This window comes from Calonectris borealis, chromosome 2 (assembly GCF_964195595.1).
Source record: "Calonectris borealis chromosome 2, bCalBor7.hap1.2, whole genome shotgun sequence".
Lineage (NCBI taxonomy): Eukaryota > Metazoa > Chordata > Aves > Procellariiformes > Procellariidae > Calonectris > Calonectris borealis.
In genome coordinates this window covers 133330081-133348852 of record NC_134313.1, presented here as the reverse complement: position 1 = coordinate 133348852, position 18772 = coordinate 133330081, and the positions used below count along the sequence as shown (strand labels likewise).

The following is an 18772-nucleotide window of genomic DNA, read 5'->3' as shown; positions in this document are numbered from 1 at the left end:
TTGTGTAAAAACAATCAAGTGTATTTAAAAGATTATTTGTGTTCGTAGGAAAATATCTTTATGTGGCAGACAGTATTAGATACGCACCAGAAGTCATAAAATCTCAAAACATCTCTCACAAGCATGGAATCCCTTTGTAAATAAGCAACACAAATCTTCTAGTCTTTCAGTAGACGACACTTGAGTGCAACAGTTATCCTTTATTAGGCATAATATGATAGACTTAAAAACAGCTCTAGAGTTGTTGAAGTAGTTTGCTGTCTTTGGAAATTAATATTGCTGATGTAGTCCTGTTTGCTTAGATGATTGCAAGTAGACACTACTAGAAGTTTAATTTCTTTTTAGTTTTCTTCCAAGTCATTTCTTTTTTGCTTGTCCTTAGTTGTCCAGCATTTGTGAAGAGAGGAGTGAATTCTGAATAGCTTAATTTGATGTGGACAGAAATCAGGGCCTTAATTTCTAGCTGTAGAGTGGAGCTGTTGTTAAATGATAAAGCTGAAAGAATTCCAGCCAGAAAATTTGTGCTGGAGGGCAGTGATATTATCAAATATTTAATTTTTCTCCTTACCTGTTCTAATGTGTCTTAGAGATGAGTTAGAATTTAGTGAACACTTAAATGGACAGGTGAACAATAGTTTTCATAACGTGGAAGAAGAGTTTGACATTTTTTAGCATCATTACAGATACACTTGAAGAATACAGAAATAGAAAACACCAAGCTAGTAAAAGAAATCCAGACGTTTAAGAATTTGGATGCAAACAAAGAAAACATGATATCGTATTATAAAGAGGAGGTTGGCAGATTACAGCTATTTATAGCTGAAAAAGAAAATATGAAGAAAGCTTTTTTGCTCTCCTCATCAAACAAGGTAAGCATTATTAATATAATTGGCCTGGTTTAAAATAAACATATCTAAGGTTGTATGTGTTTGACAAGAGAAAGGAAGAAGTTGAAGATATCACCAGGATATAGGCTGAGAAGCAAGAGGATTATGGTGTTCTCAGTAGATGCAGAGAATGAGCAAAAGAGTGAATTCCGTTTTGGTTTTGCACATTCTGAACTTGTTCAGGTGTCTCGCATGATGAACTGTGAGATGAACTATGTGTGAAAAAGTAGTTTGTGAGTTCAGTAAAAGCCCACCAGTAAAAGTGGTGCACTCCTCTGAGTTGCTTTTAACTTCATGAAAAAGGAAGGAGATTGAGGAATGTAGATATGTTGAGACTCTAGAGGGTGATGGAGGAGAAAAAAGGAGACTTCGAAAGATGTGCCGAAGGACTTGTTAGGTGAATGTATTGTCAAGGTACAATGATGTAAAACCTGAGAAAGGATAAGATACCGTATGAATGGACTAAATTGACTGAGAACTCAGCAATAAGAGTGCCAGTAGGACTTCTAAGGAAGAGGTGATTTTTGCTACGCAATGTGGTAGCATCGTGGTTAGCAAGCAGTGTGGTATAGTAGGAGAGTGAAATTGCTGAAGAACTGGTATCTATGCTGTCCATGGTCCGGGTAGGGTTACTTCAGACTAGTTTTAGTGTGGTGCTGTGGATAGAATACCCATTAGGTGTTTGTTTCTGAAGTACATATTCCTGTTTCGTTTCATCCAAAAGCAGTGCAGTTTCTGTGCCCTGAGACTGTTCTGTCTTGTGATCTACAGTGTGATAGGTAATAGTGGAATTGACCAGGAGTTTTGCTTCACGAATGTGCTCTTGGTCCAAACTAGGGAGTTAATTTAGACACAGCCTTTGAGGCCAGCATGGAAAAGTCAGGTTATGCAGGTGACTTTATCTTGTGTATCTTGCCAGTCTTATAATGGAAAAAGCAATCTAGATCTCGAAAGAATAGAAATGGCGTTAAAGTAATGTGAGCTATGAATGTAAAATTTAAGCAGAAAAGTAGTGCTGTTGAGAATGGAAATAGTAAGAGGACAAAAGCAACATGCTATCTTGCTTTAAGCTACAGCTTATCTTGTTTTAGTCTTTTGACTGCTCTGCAGTTTTGTTTCTGAATGTGTTAAAGTACTACTGTATTTTACTTCGAAGTAAAAACATGAGGGGGTTTGTGTGTGCCAGTACTGAAGCAGCCAGACATTTCTATCATTTATTAATCCTGAAGTGCTTGTGATGTTTCTGGTGGGATCATTAACATTTTTGTCTTATACTGTGAAACTGCAGATATTTACTGAAATAGGCAACTGATGCATCACGTGCTGTAAAAATACCTAAGGGTCAGGACTTTAGGGCATTTCCTAGTCCATCTTCATAAATGTTTACAGAATATTAGTATTCCTCTGGACTTGCTATGCTAAGTGATTATTCAAAAATTAACAAATAACGGACTAGAGATACCTGAATTTATGTCTAGACTCAAGAATATGAGATGATTATGCCGTCAGGAAGCCCAGAGGCTGCGAATAGCTTATAGTAGCTCTGAATATATATGTGTATATATATTCTCATATATATGTATATATATATTCATATATATATATATACACACACACATATATGTGGGTTTTTTGTGTTGTTGTTGGTTTTTTTGTTTTTGGGGTTTTTTTTGGTGTGTGATCCTGGGCTTTTCTGAGGAATGAGAGTAGTGCAGCTTGGTCAGTTGGCCCTTGGGCTGCCCTATGGAGCTGCAGCAGTGCTGAGAGTCTTGGTGCTGCATGCTGCAGCTTGCTCATCGTTACTTCTTGTTCTCAGTTCCTTCTGAAAAGCTTGTGTGCAACATCTTGGGAAATGGAGCTGTGAGAAAAACATCCCAAAGCTGCTTTACAGTGTCTTACATCAACCAGTTGTAGGCATTGTAAGACCTCTTACTCTGTCGTTACCTGCAGTGTCTTACTGTGGGATGAACTTTAGCTTTGAAGCTGGATGGCCATTTGGTGATGTGGTGATATGAACAAACATGTTCTGGAAAGCAGAAAGACTTTTCTGGCGTCTGTTTAAAACTACAGCTGAAAATACAACAAAAATCCATTATAGATAAAATAATAATACTTAAATTTGCCTTTATGTCATAGTGAAATATGTTTGCACACCACTGTTACCAAAGAAGGCAAATGGGGAAAATGGTACTTGTATACTAACTTCTTGATTTAGTGGTTTTGCTAAAGCCACCAGGAAAACTTGATTTGTTTTTCAAATGTTTCTAATCCCTATACCAACCTTTATTTAAGCTTTGAATTAAAAAATGATGGATTCTCTTCCCTCTCTTCTCTTTCCCAGGAGGATGCAAGTATTTTAAAAGAACAGCTTCGGAAAGCTGAAGATCAGATTCAGGCTAGCAAACAAGAAGCTGTCCTAATGTCAAAAGAGCTGAGCGATGCAGTAAATGTGCGAGATAAGACAATGGCAGATCTTCACAGTGCACGTCTGGAAAATGAAAAATTGAAAAAGCAGCTTACTGATGCTTTAGCTGAACTTAAAAAAATCACGGCTTTGAAAAATGAACAGGTAAATTGTCAGTATTTGGTACTGAAGTTTATCTGTATTTATAAAATCTGTCAAGAGCTAGCTTTGCTAAAGTTGGGGCATAAAATAAAAGTTTCTGGATGATTAGTGCAAATTATCATCAAATTCTTTTTTGGCATTCAAGATACTACCTTAAATCAAGTGCATGTTAGCTGATTTGGAAGGTTGGTAAGAAAGAAGGTTTCTGCTACGACTTACAGCAACTCCCCTCCACTCCCAGATTATTTTCACAGAACAATACAGTATTTATTGATATTATTTTGAATCCTTTCCTTTTCTTAATTCTTTTATGTGAGCCACAGTAGCATTAAAAATTCATTCAGATAAGAAAATTGATAGAAATTTTTTTTATAATGTTCTCTCCTCATTGATGGATTCTCTCTTGATTCTTATGAGTCCTTCCAATATTTGCGGTCAAAGTTAATTTGCTTTAGTATTTATAAGTATAAAAATATTAATGTAATGGAAACTGTCTTGACTTTCTTTATCTTGGATAAAAATCTAGTGAGCTAATGTAAGTTTCATCATTCTGTCTTAATTGAGCTTTGTACTGGATTTTCTGTGACTGCAACTTTATTGGATTAATTCGCTGCTAGGATTACTGTGATGATGTAGCAGTTTGAAAAAATACATTGAGCTGAACAGTGAATAAAATAGTGCACGAAGTGAATAAATACGAAGTGAATAGTACAACCCTCAAAAGAACTATTATATTTAATATATCCAAGAATTACGTATTTTTTCTAAGAATTTCAATTACATACAATGTCTTTGAAATGCATCCTGAAAGAAGGAGCAGATGATCTGAATGACTCAAATTATCACAAAGTATCTGAATACGGCATATATCCAGTTGGTAAGTGTAGTTTGCTTAGCTCGTGTATCAATGTTACAGCTCAACTGAACCACTTCCAGTAGAAACATAGTGAGTGTGATGGAGTACAGTTGTGGTCTGTCCATTTTTGCCACGTGGCTATACTTGTCTATAAGATAGCTAGAATACCTTCTGGAAGGTGTTCAGACTTTTGGCATACGTTCAGACTTCTGGTATACGCTAATCAGCCCATAGAATAAGAATCCTCTTTACCTGCCTTTGGTATTATACCAGTGCCTATTTACTCCCTCAGTGTGTCCTGCTTGGAATGAAGTTCAGCACAGATGCTGCCTCTATCTGTACTCTACTACACTTACATAGAGCATTATGCTTTCTTTAATTGAAAAAAGGCTTTTTGGGAAATAGTGGTATTTGAACAAAAGGGAGAACAGTTTCTAATTTTTTTTAAGGAAACTTCAAACACAGTAGAGCAGGAACTGCGCAGAGAAGTTGAAGATCTGAAGCTTCGTCTGCAAATGGCTGCTGACCATTACAAGGAAAAATTCAAAGAATGTCAAAAACTTCAAAAACAAGTAAACAAGTTTACAGAACAGGCAGTAAGTAGAATGGGAGAAATTGCACTTGCTTTTTGTAACTTTTCAGCAACTATTTAGTTTCCTTCTGCAAAACCCAGTGCTTTTAAAAAGGATTAAAACATGCAGTAAGCAATGGCTCTTAATTTACCATTTTCTTCCATAAAGCTAAATTACTTCTATGATTCTTTTTAGATAGTTGTCAAAATCAAGCGTAGGTGTACGTAGAAAGATAACAGAGTTTGGATGAACCTATAAGCATAACACTGTTCAAGGAAGAATTTTGAAACTGAAGCAGGGAAAAATCCCTAATTACGACCTCTATTCAGTAACACCACCACCACAGAACCCCCCCCCCCGCCCCCAAACCCAAAATGGGGGAAATGGAGAACTTGGAGGAAGAGTGAAGTGGGGAGAAGGTTTCCACAGCACAGTATATAGTTGTATTCCATATGTATTTTGTATTCTTACCACTCTTCTAAACTTTGTTCCATAAATAAATGAGGTTTTTGCAATGATGATGTGAGTTTTATGCCACCTAGTAACTGAACCTGTTAGTGAGTTTCAAACAGATTTCAGAGCAGAGTTCTTCAGAATTTTGTGAAAATTAGTGACTGAGTCGGAGAGGAGCTCAAACGGGGAAAAGGCATATGGGCAATGGCAAGATGTACAAATGTGAATTCTTAAGAAAAACAGACTTAAGGATTTCTGCTATCCACAGAACAAAGGGGTAGTTACCCAGGTTTGATCCACAGATTACTTTAAAAAGTTGTCTTCTCATCCAGAAGGTCAATGGTGAATGAGGTGTCATATCAGAACGCTTGTGGCTTTTCCTTAAAAATCTTCCACGTCTTTGGCTATGTTGTACATCTGATAACAAACACCAAATTTCACTACTTTGACACTGCAAGTCCAGCACTTATTAGTAATACAGACTTAATTTTCTAATGGAAAATTAGATTTAAGTTGATGGATTTAAGTGTAACTGATTCTCTAGAAAATGAGATTTTTCTAGTAATTTGCAGAAATTACTGTTTCTAGGGAAAAAGAACTTTATAATGTAAGATTATAAAAATCATAGTCTGAGACACTTTCAGTGTTAGTAGAATTAAATGTGTTTGCATATTCATTATTACCTCCTGTTTTAATGAGCAATTCCATCTAGTCCAATTTTGGAGGAGGTGATAGTGCAAGATACATGTTACTTTGTGCTTTGGCTTTCATTTAATTAAATACCAAAACAAAGTTTTTTTTCACAAAGAAAATTGCAGGGCATCAACAGAAACTGACAGATGCATCTAACATTGAGACAGCTACTGCCATCGTTACAGACAAAAAGTTGTCTGCATCTCCAGGTATCAACAACTTAAATTTTGTCTATTTGTATCAGCCTGAAAGTGGTGTCTATGTGAAATAGTCGCTAATAGTATATATAGTATAAAGTAAGTGGACTTGTTATGTTTTAGTTAAAGCAATTATTAGAAATGTGAAAATTCATCTAAAAATCTTTTCAAATGGTAACATTCATAAATAACTTCAATTATCTTTTCAAAACCGTTCAGTTGATATTTTTTAATGTCAGTAGGACTGAACTCTTGAATTTCTGCTTGATGGTTAACACAGAGCGGGTTTTGCCAAGCTAATAAAAAATTCACTAAAAAAAAAAATCCTTTCCAAATTTGCAAATTGTGTACAATAGCATGGTAATTTTGCAGTCCTGTTATAATGACTATCCACTGTAGCATTCTACTGTAAAATCAAATCTACTGAAAAGTTCTGGTTATGTGATGACAAGGTCAAGTCTATAGACTATTCTCATAATTTATAGGCAATAGTGGTTTATTAGAAAATGTTTAACTAGGTTATAATTTTTATGAACTATTAAGTTCTTACAAAACTAGTCTTCTAAAACATAAACATATAATAGGTTAAAACTAAGCCTGGTTTATTATTCAATTTAAATTGATAAATGCCAGTAAATGCTGACTAATTTCGTTTGCGTTACATTATAATTCACACATTCTTTCTGTCTATAGAGACTATAGGTTGTAATTTCTGTCTGTTTTCTCCTGCCTTAAGAAAATACAAGTGTTTCCTAAAACAAATAATGTCCCAGCAAGCTTAGTTATAGTATGTGATGGGATGAAGTAGATTGCTGAGGCCCTTTGTGATTTTACGGAAGAATAAAATATCTAGCATGATATCATAACGTATGTATTTTGGTGTTTACTTTCTTGGGAGTGAAGGGGAGAGATGTCTTTTGCTGTGTTTTGGTTTTTTTTTTTTACATTGACCTTTGTAGTGTGTATGTGTATTTATTTTCATCTTCAGTATGTGAGAGAACTGAACACAGACATGTTAGTATGGCTGCTGATCTTATGTATCACTAGCCACATGATATTGATTGTTTTTGATTAACTATTTGCTTGGATAACATGGAGCACTCTGTTCTTGATGCACTGTCAAATTTGGCCTGTCATCTCTCTTATACAAACTTTATTTGTGGAACAAAAAAATCAATATTCTTGTTTCTTCTTCAATGTTCACAGTTAGCCCCATTTCATCTGATATAGTTTCGGAATTCATGGTAAAGGAGCAAGTACGCGAAATGAATAAAGAAATTGCTGAGAAAACAGAGAAGTATAAGAAATGCAAGCAAATGTTGGCAGTAAGTAAATGGCTGCTTTGGAAAGCTGAACAGAAAGTAGCTGTAAGTGCTAAGTCTTAAAATTAGAAAGCCTACCCAGCTGAGTTGCCTTGCTTGTTTGTGTGATGCACCGCAATTATGGTAGAAATATTAACATTAGAAAACACATTTTTATTAAGGCAGCTCTAGATTACCTGTGGTGATAGAGAGTCCAGAGAAGGACCCCTCAGGATAACCCAGATGCAGTAAAACGAATGAACAAAACTACTACTACTTCTGTGGTTAAAGTTTTGAATACTTTCTCTTTGCATTGTATTTTAAGTATAATTGCTTTTATGAATCAAATACAGCATGTTGCTATAAGCCAGCTGATGTCTGGAACAAGTATAGCAAGTGTTTATCTGATACGCTGTTCAAGTGTAAGAACTCCCTCCAAACCTGACTGTCTTGGGCTTTTACAGTGTTTTGATGTCTGAGCGGTTGCTGCCTGCTAGCTTGGGCTCAGTCATACATAAAGGCATTTATATGGTTCTCTGGACCAAAGTTGGCACCAGCAGTGCTGTAGCCACAATAGTAATGCCCTTCAAATATTAATACCTGTCAATTCTAACTTGATTTTCATTTAACCAGTTTGGATGTATGTGTGACAACGGAGTATTGCATCAATGATGCTGGTGAAAAGTTGACTGTTGTAGAATTGTTTAAAAAATGCTTTCTGGGTGTTGTCTTGTCTCTGTTCATTTGTTTGCTTGTTGTTTGGGGATTAAAAAAATAACAATCAATTTTATGAAGTCAGAACAGTTAGAATTAGATTAGAATTAAAAACTTGGAATTTTTCTCTGCTTGAATGTTTTGTTCTCAAAATAGTCATAATACATTCACAAACTGCCACGAACTCAGCTTATCATCTTGTTTCTCTTATCTATCACAAGGAGATTATTGTATTTTAATGTGCTCTCCAGGATGTAACAACTGTCATATGTAATTCTGCTCATTACCCTGTCTATGGAGAGCCTGCATTAGCTTCTGCTCGCTATTTCTTCTATAGTGATGCTTGAGGAAAGCTTTGCCTTTGACCTTCTGGATGAAAGATACTTAGGTTGTAAAAGTTGCACGGGGAAAGGTTTTGTATTGAAGTGAGACACTTGAAAGGATAATCATGATTACAGTGTAGTATTAGGATACAAAGAAGCTTGAAACTGTGAAGCTAAAGAGGAATATCAGCTTGTTGAAAACTCAGGCAAGAAAAAAAATATGTATTGAACATCATTTATGCAGTGTTCAGTGGTCCTGTCCTCTTCAAAGTCTTGAGTCAGGCTTGATTTCTTAGGGAAGCCATTTGTAAATGGTCTCTTTCTAAAAGCATGGAGTTACACAGTGTCATGGTTGGGGGCGGGAGGGGAAATATCTTAAAATTGTAAATATTTCATGCCATGGTATAAATTACTTTAGGACGAGAAGATGAAATGCAGTATTTATGCTGATGAACTAGCTAAACTGGAGCTGAAGTGGAAAGAACAAGTGAAAGTCAATGAGGGTATAAAATTACAGCTAGCAGCAATGGAGGATCAGTATAAAGTAAGTTACAGATTTTGTTTATGGCAATGAATGGTGTCCTGTTCTTAACATAGCTGCTCATTTCTAATAGTTCAAATAATGAACAGTTTTAATGGGGGAAAAACACTAAGTGTGTTTTTGCTGTAAATAGAAAATCTGTTTTGCACTTGTAGAAACAACACAGTCTTGTAATGCTTCTTTTAAAGTAAGACAGACCTCCTAAGTATACTACCAAATGGCTATCAGTCTTTTAATGTTGTGGATTTAGACAAACCTCTAACGACGTTGATCTTGTATTACAGGAAAAAAAGGGTAGAGAGTTCTAATTTCCTGTTGCTTACTATAATACTAGCAGGAATATTAATTGGTGTATTTGTCGAAAATCTTCATATTGCTTGCTGCATTACCAGTGTAGTAACGTCTAATGCGTTTTATCTGAATTGACTAGAGAGACAGAAGATGAGTGATATATTGTTTTTAAAATCATCATGAAAGAATTACTTTCATTTAGAGTATCTCAACTATAGTCTTAGTAGAGTGATGTAACACATGCACCAGAAAGTCAAGCATAACGGGCAGCTTTAGCTTACACAGGGCCTTAATCTTTGAGGTTATGTAATAGTAATACGTATGTTGAAGTGGCTTTCTAGGTCAACAAGGACAAGATCAGAGCAACAACTTTCCCTAAGACCAGCTTTTATGCTTGTTTGGTGTAATGGTAATAGTGTAGTTGACAGGATGGAATACTCTCTGTTGCCCATTTTTGCCCATTGTGATGACTAGGGATTAAATTGAACTGTGGCTGTATCAGTTCTAGTAGGAACCCCCTCCCATTAGAAATTACAGCACTTTTTCTTTATAAAATACTGAATTACTATACAGCTCATTTCAGCACTCTGTAGGCTGTGCTGTCCTTTTTCGACACTTTTCAAAGCTCTGATTTCAATTTTATAAAATGCATGACTCTTTCCAATTTATTTAATTTTATTAATTAGCAGTGATCAGTTGCCATGCATAATTTAATGTAAAATAAGTTTGTTTTTAACTTCTCAACAGCAGGAGTAATAAATAATTGGTTCCAAAATTGAAAGCATTTTGACTGCAATTCAAAACTTGTTATCATACAGGAGGGTGCAGGTGGGGGAGAAAAAGTGAGCTTTTCTTCCCAGTCGGTAGATTTCTCTTTGTTGACCTGAACTAAGAGAGAAATTTCAGAATTTAAAAAGAAATTGATACATAACTGTGCAGAGCATTGAGCTTATGTGCTAGAAAAACAAGTGGAGAGACAGCCTCCAAAGTAACCAGAATCCAAATAAAATAGCCCTTTGTAGAGAAAGGTTATTTAAATAATCATTTTGAAGCAAGAAGGAAACCTGGAAGAATTGTATAATGTGTCAATTGCATCTCCTCCCAGAGCACCCAACAGAGACATAAGATAGATGTTTGTGAAACAAGTTCAGTGTCTTTGAGGTAAGAGGAGGTTTTGGTTCTCTCAGTTCTGTGGTGGGACTTAAGAGCTGGAGAGAAGTGAATGAAATAAATCACTGAAATCCTTGCCAATGGATTCCTTTAGAAATAATGAGATGAGGCTTGCAAACCTGCAACTGTTTCTGGGCAGTGGTGTCCCTCCTGCCATTAGTATTGCTGATGCTATTCCTGGTTTTTAACATAGGATTTTATCATTCTGCAACCGTTCTCTGAAAACTGGCAAGAAAAGGCTCCTAATGTACTTCTGTTATCCAATAGATAAACTTAGGGAGAATTGTTGGTTTTGATTTGTAGTAGCACTAGTTGTTGCATGTAGCTATGGTAGACAAAATAATTTCCATCTGAAAGATGAACTTAATCACTGAACTTTATGTTTTCACAATATTACATGCAGGGAAATAGTTTCTATTCACTAATATAGGAACCTTGAATTTCTTTTCATATAGGTTCAGCTGGCGGAAAAAGAGAGACGAATAAAGGAACTGGCATCACAGTTGGAACTCTTTACCAGTGAGAAGGTATTGTCAGGATTCCTGTTAAATTTTGTAAATTAACGCTTGTGATGTTCTTTGATTTGAGGAATTGCAATTTATTTTTAAGTGAGAAAGTTTACTCTTTAAACATACTTTTCCATATTTGGATGTTTTGCCAAAGTGAATTAGCATTTTAAACTACAAATTCTGTTAGTAATACTAATGTATTAGTATACCAACATAGTATACCAACTTGTCAAAACTGACTTGGCCTTTGAAAATATTGTCATTTATTGTTCTGTAATAGTGTTCTAGAATATTTTCTACATATAATCTAACAAAAACATTACGGTGTCAAAAAATATTTCTTTCTTCCTGTCTAGAATGGTACTCCACCCAGGATCTAAAATAATTGTAGGGATTACTCTGTGTGAATTAATAATCTGAAATTGCAGCTAGCCATATAGTTCACAGAACATAGGAATTCCTACCAGTTTTCTCATCTCAGCAGCATCACTGTTTTTCTACAAGTTTTCAGAGGACTTCCAGCCTCCTTCCTGCTTTACTCCTCTGTATCTCTTGGTGAAAGAGGTTCAGCCCCGTTGTGTCTAGAGGCTGGTACCAGCTTAATGCATGTGCTGCTTGTCCAAATAGAAAAGGTTGTTACTGAGCTCATGCTGCAGCCTTTCTGTCCTCTAAGGGAGCATCAGTTAACAAAACTTGCAGGAATTTCATTTCTTTGAGACAGACTCTCTCCCTGATACTTTCAGGAGTTACTGGCTGACAGGCAGCACAATTAGTAAACCTTATTCCCGTTGGAATCCTGGCATAAGACATGAATGGTACATACCTATCTTGACAGTTTATTTTTTCCATCACTGGTTAGGATTATTTTTGCTCTTATCCAGTGTTGTCGTAGAACTAGAGATGTAGACATTTTAACAGTATAATCTCCAGGTTTTTCATGATGTGTGCATACAACCAAATCCTTTTGACATCTGCAGTTCTCTTATTGACTGCTTGTAATAATAAGAGCAGCTTGACATGTGACAGTAGTGACTTCGGTGAACTATAACTGGAAAAATATCTTTATCAGAAAAGAAAGATACACAAACAGTACTCTACATTTTTAAATATATGACAGAAAATGGACTGCTACTTTCAAGAGTTCACTTTCTAATCAAATTCATTACCATTACTGTTAAACCAGACATTCTGAAATATTAATGCTGCTGTTCTAATGTTGGAAGTACCTCTAAGGTATTATATGACAATTAATCAAAGCTAGGACTTAGTGAAAAGTGAAATAATAAAATGAAAAAAAAAAAAATATCATTACATTCAGATAGTATTGCATGATATTGTGGAAGAGTTAGGATTGTTCAAATTACTTAAAAAATCCAGTGTGAACAGATACTTAGTAAAAACAGGAATTTGCGTACTGATAAATTGAAATTAAACTAATTTCAGATTAAGACTAGTTAAGTGTTTTGTAAAATTCTAGATTCTCAAGTAGTTGGTATTTAAATTATCTTTTTTTTTTTTTACCAAAGATGTAGTTTTTAATAGATCTCTCTTATATTTTTCTAATTCAAAAGAAAGCAAAATAAAAGTTGTTTTGATGAATCTAGTTTAGCTGGAGGGAGTAATTTTAAACACCACACATAAGAAGGAGAACAACTGTAATAATAATGTATGGAGCTTATAAAAGCAACTTTGTCTACCAAGTTTATAGATATTTACATTACAAAGAAGAATCAAAGTGCCTTGCTAAACTGGAACCATGATTTAAAAGGTTAAGCACAGTGTAGTAAACAGCTTTTCAATTTATACTCCATTATCAGTGTTTGTTTATAAATGTCATCAAACATAGCATGCTAAAAATGTTCATTTGCTGTCTCTTCAAACATATAAAATTACTTGGTTTCTATTTTATTTACATACTTATATAGCCTTTGATTTTTTTTTTTCTTTTAAAATCATTCTCTACCCTAGCTGTCCACCTTCTGGCTAAGGCTATTTTACAGTAACTTTTTACAGTCACTTTGATCTACATTCTGTTTTAATCTTACGTGATGCTAAAATTAAAGTATTAATGCCAATGCCTCTCATTCTAAACTGCTTCCATATTGCAGAAGAAATTGATTTTATAAAGGAAAATGTTAATTTCACTGATAATTAATTGTTCCTGCTTTGTATTGAGTAAAGATTAATTATTTAGATTTTACACGCTCACTAAAACTTCAAGATGTAATCCTAACCATTTAACCCTAACCATTTCAATCATATATGCAATTTAGTCTCTAAATCTAAAGTAACGCTAGCATAGTTTTATATCATATCTACAGGAGGATATTTTACTTGGAGGTTGTTAGGCAGAAATTGTGTTGTCCTGTATTAGAAGGTTTTTCTAAAAGAAAATAAACATTTCTGTTTTTACGGCCAGTGCTCCAAAAAGATGCCTTTCTGTAAGCTGCCTTACTGTTTGTAGATACTACTTTTTTCCTGTTTGAAAATGACTTTATGATGTTGCTGTTGAAGTCCAAAGCCTTTATGTCTGAAACCTGATAGTACATATATAACAATAAATGTATGGTATCTGTCTTTTTTTCATTTGAGTGGTGTTTTGTTTTCAGACTAGTTATTGCTACTTGATTTTGCATTTTTGTATTCTAGCGTTTTGGCTGAAGTTTACCTGTTTTTAGAAGAAATACCTTGAGTTGTTCTTTCTAATAACTGAGACATTTTACTTCTTGTGTAGTTAAATTGCTAATTGAAGCCTTGGTTTTAAGTTTCAATTCAAAGTCTTTTGGGGAAAATGCACACTTCTGTCTTTGAGGTTTTTGTTAACGTCACATTAGCAAATATTAAACCCAGAGAATCCAGAAGAAACTGCTAACAAGAAAGAACAAAAATGATTGGAAAGTGAATCTGTCATAACAGTCTCTATTTTTTAATTATTATTTTTCATTTTTACATCTCAGAATTTTTTGCTTGGTTCTGAATTGAAGTGACATATTCCTTTGTATATTCTCAGCGTACATGCTCTCTTTCCCTTAACCCATTTTATTAAATGGAAGGATGAGAAAGACTTTGGATGAATTACAGCTGATGCACTGACCACACTTATGTCACTTTAATTACTGTCTTACAACATATATATTGGCTTAGAGTTTTAATGGTTTATAAGTTATAAAAACCCTTTAGTAGTTTATAATAATTACGATCTTTATGCATTATATGCAAGAATCTAGAATTTTAAGTATATTAATTTTTTGAAGGGTTCTGTTTGAGCTTTTCTGAAAGAATTAGTTGCCTTTCTGATACAAATATTTAAACAACAGAATTAAATAAAGCAGGCCATTTAAGCCCCTCAATAAATTCAACAGTTTTATATTTTGGATGAAAACACTGAATTTTGGAAATAAGCTCCGTAGATGCCCTTGCTAAATTGTAAATATATGTATATATAAAGTAGGTGAGGATATAAAGAAGGAGGAGGAAGGATGAATTAGAACTTGCTCATTAAGTTCATGGAGGGCAAATTATTTTTCACAGGAAGTGTAATAACTTTGGAATCTGTGTGTGAAAGTACAACTTCTCATGGAATTAAAATCCACTCATTTGTAATTAGACAGTAGTACAGGTGCAGTTTTGTTCCACATGATGCTTGTAGTATAAGTATTATTTGAAATAAGTACCTAGTCTGGATTACCTTTGTGAAAAATAGCACTAATTTCTGTTTGTTAATATAAATAGAAATACCAACCTTGAGTAGTAGTTTTCCTTCCTGGAATCAATTGTCTCAATGTTATCAAAAATGGAGAATTAATCAATCAGTGTAGTGGTTAGCACTGAGTTTACATGGTTGGACCGGGGCTCTGAGCAGCCTGATCTAGTTGAAGATGTCCCTGCCCATGGCAGGAGGGGTTGGACTAGATAACCTTTAAAGGTCCCTTCCAACCCAAGCTATTCTATATATATATTCAGGGGCCTTTGCATGATTGCTGGTGGCATGACTGCCATACCTACGTTATAGTCCAGAATGATAGAGCAAATTGTCTTCAATCTGACCCATTTTTAAATTTTTGTTATTCCAGTGTTTACCTAAATCCTGGTGATGTAAAGTATCTGTGATGTGGTCTCCTCCAGCTGTCCATCAAGTTAAAAATCTTGCCCAGAATTTCAATAGAATTGTCACACTTGCTGTAGCCCATTCTGGCCTTGATGGGAGAAACCTCTTCTCACTTGTTTTCATTCAGAAAGTGTTGTAGGGTACACAGCATTTTCCTAGCCCATTGTTTTGACTGTCAGCCTTCACTGCATTTATCAGGATTTACTTGTTACGCTTTCACGATCCTTTCCAGATCTTCCCTGACCTACCGTTCTGTTTTCTTTCCTTCCCTATTCAAATATAATGAATTGATCTGTGAGACCATGCTTCATCATTTTTCTGTTACATTTTCAAATGTGCATACTCGTGTGCTTTTTTCCATGCTATTTTGTTATGTTTTGGAGAGGGATTTCCACTGAGTAACAATACTTTCTTCAGGGTGCTCCTGCAAACTAGCCTTTGCCTCATGCCTACTAAGAAGCTGACAACTTCATGCTATTGATGTAGAAACGACTGCTTAACATGTTGACCTGTCTCATTACTTCATTGTTCTCTTTTTTTCCCCCCTCTCCCTTTGATTTACATTTAGATTGTAATTTTTGTATAGAGTACAGTCTGTCTTTTTTGAATGTAGGAACAAAAAGGTACCAACTGGATTGTTAAGTCTGCTTTACAGTGCAGCTCAAAAGTGTTCTCATATCTTCAATCATTGCAAGCCACAAACCACTTCTCAACATTGTAGATAATACTGTATATTAATTGAAAAAACCAAACGTTCATTTTTCTTTCTGTTCACAAAAAGGAGAAACATGCGAAAATTTCAGCTGTGTTAGCAGTGACTAGGACAAGGGAGTTTTTGGCTATACTTGGTATAATGGTAATAGCAGTATTCTGACATAATAGTAACAACTAAAAAAAAATCCTAATAATTACAAGTGGAACATGATCACCAAGCAGGATCACAAACAAGGACAAAATCGCTCTAACCGGTTTAACATTTAATTTCAACACATACTTAAAAATTGATTTTTAAAGGAACTGAGAACAAGGAAAAGTAATGGATCTTTGCCTCTGTAGGTTTAGTTTTAGGTGAATATGTTTGATAGGATCTCTGCATTTGAACAAAGTAATTCTCTTCCAGTTTTAAATCCAGCTACATCTAACACATCTGCAAATAATCTACAGAGCTTAATGTGCACACATGGTTATGTATGCAAGTAAGGGGAACTTTAAGGAAGTTACATTGTAGAAGATGCATGAGACTGCTTCTGAATTCTCTGTGCTGGTTTCTTTCCGTGTGTGTGTGTGTGCGTGTGAAGGACATTGAACAAAAACTTGTTCTAACATTTTTCATTTTCTACTGAAAGTGACAGCCTTGAGCTCAGCTTAGCTAATGTTAAGTTACACTTCATGTAGGTCAATGTTCTGCTGTTAGATATCGGAAAGGATCCAGTACGATGTACTTAATAGTTCTTAAAATATCTCCCACTGACGAATTCATAGGGAGTTACGTCAAGTATGTACATATATGTACTTTACATACTAAAATGGTGCATTCTTGAATGGTATGGTATGATATGAAAAAAAGAATTATTTTATTTTTAATTGTAACTTTTAGAAACTTTTTTCAGTGCATTATCTTTAGTTGTTATTGTTAATCCACCCATTCTTTACCTATTTAACTGATTTTTCTTCATTTTAAAAAGGATGCAGATATTTCTTGAAAAACATGGCAGTTCTGTTTATGTAATTTGAATTAACTGATGACAAAAGAGAAAAAAAATTCTTAAAAATATCTTTTTTGTATTTTCTTTTCTCCATTGACTATTTTTGGTATGCATGGTATATTTGGCACTAGAACAAGATGAAAAGACAGTGGGAGTGGCAGATGTATTTTTTAAAAAAATCTAAATATTTCATAAAAATTTCAAACTTCGCTAGAACTCCATAGGTTAATTACATTTTAAACTTCGCATTATTTAGGAACTTGGCAGGACACCAGGAAATCAAGCTGGAAGGATGATGGAAGGACAGATTTCACAACAGACATTACATTTTCGCAACCCATATTCGGAGGAAAATGGTCCAGTTCCTGCAGTGCCAAGCAGACTACCGGTATTGCAATATGGAAACCCATATGCAATTCAGGAAAGAAGAGGTAAGCAAATTCCACACAGCCCCCTACCCCTCCCAATATAATTTCTCTCTCACTGTTTCAAAAGCAATGGCTCATTTAGTGCAGGTTAAGTACCAACAATCTTTATACTGGTGAACAGAGCCTTTATTGATTGATGAGAATTTAATAAAGTGCCTTTATTTTACTGATGAGAATCAATACGGTAAACAGAGTTTTAAAGAAACACCTTTTGAAAAAGGCGATTTCTGTTGTTTCGTATTACCTAAGCCGAAAATGGGTTTGAGTCTTGATTTTTGAATGTAAGGTAGCACATCTGTAATCTCAAAACACAAACTCTACTGAACAAAGATGCTCTAATTAATTTTTCTTCAGATGGAGCAGATGGTGCTTTTAATCCTGACGAGATCCAGAGACCACCTGTTAGAACTTCCTTCTGGGAGCTAGAAGATGATGTAGTGTGTAGTCAGCCTTCACGCAATCTTAGTCGGCCTGACGGTTTAGAAGATCCTGAGGATAGCAACGCAAGTTACCTTTTTTTATTATATTTTTTCCTTGATATATTTACTAATGAGTAATCGAGAGTTGCAGATAGGTTTTCAGTATCTGATAAGCCTGATTTATTGTTATGTAAATCCGGAATATCCCTGAACAATGTTTTAGGTGAATTTTGCTTGCTTTGAAGGAGAAAATTCTGCACATCAATTGATGATAATATACTTGTTCCCCCAGTATCTTGAATTACTGACAGCTTGTTTTGGTATTAGGACAGTAGCTTCTTAATCTTTTTAAATGCTAAAGTAGAAAAATCCAAGTAATCTCAACTAATTCTGATTTTTCTCTCCTGTGTGGTAGAATGAGGGCTCAAAATGTAGCCACATGGTCTTACTCATTTTATAATTTGTATGTAGGAACTAAATTGTAACAGAACAAATAAAAATGTAAAGGATTCTGATACCAATATTTTCAGTCAAATGCTGAATGAAAATTGGTATCGTATTAGATACTTCACTTTTAATGTATTAATCTTTTGTTCTGTCTTTTGCAAATCTGCATTTATTAATTTCCATTTTGAATGTTTTTTGCTGTTAGACATGTATTTGGAAGAGCTAGTTGACTGTTACCTAAAGCTGATTAAACTGAAAGTGACAGATTCTAACTGATTTCTTTTCTAGGGTTTTGTATGTTTTAAATGGAAACTGGTTAGCTTTTCTTTTTAATACAGTTAACTTGCATGTGCTGGTATAAAAAATGGTTTTAGTAAATTGGCTTCTGTAATAAACTAGACTGTATGTCTTCATTTGAACAGGAACAGACTTATTACTCTTTCGTATTCTAAGTACTCCTGCACCTTCAAAAATATTAAACAAGAAATACCTTTCTGCAAAGTATTGTGCTCTTTGCAAGTACAGTGGTATCATGACCTGTTTCTCATTTAGTCTAGTTTGCCACATTTAATTGCTATTAACCTTTGCAGA

The 18772-nt window shown here is 34.7% G+C and overlaps 1 protein-coding gene across 8 annotated transcripts in view; it reads left to right on the top strand.

Moving 5' to 3' along the window:
* TAX1BP1 (Tax1 binding protein 1) overlaps positions 1-18772 on the top strand; it is a 66742-nt gene that overhangs the window by 39110 nt on the left and 8860 nt on the right. For 3 of the 8 annotated variants that reach the window (XM_075143492.1, XM_075143495.1, XM_075143493.1), the window contains 9 exons: positions 684-869; positions 3229-3456; positions 4759-4905; positions 6143-6236; positions 7431-7549; positions 8981-9106; positions 11020-11091; positions 17144-17318; positions 17670-17818. In XM_075143492.1, coding sequence (XP_074999593.1) covers positions 684-869; positions 3229-3456; positions 4759-4905; positions 6143-6236; positions 7431-7549; positions 8981-9106; positions 11020-11091; positions 17144-17318; positions 17670-17818 — 1296 coding nt within the window. The remainder of the gene's footprint in view (positions 1-683; positions 870-3228; positions 3457-4758; positions 4906-6142; positions 6237-7430; positions 7550-8980; positions 9107-11019; positions 11092-17143; positions 17319-17669; positions 17819-18772) is intronic. The other 5 variants (XM_075143494.1, XM_075143496.1, XM_075143497.1 and 2 more) reach the window with 5 other exon arrangements.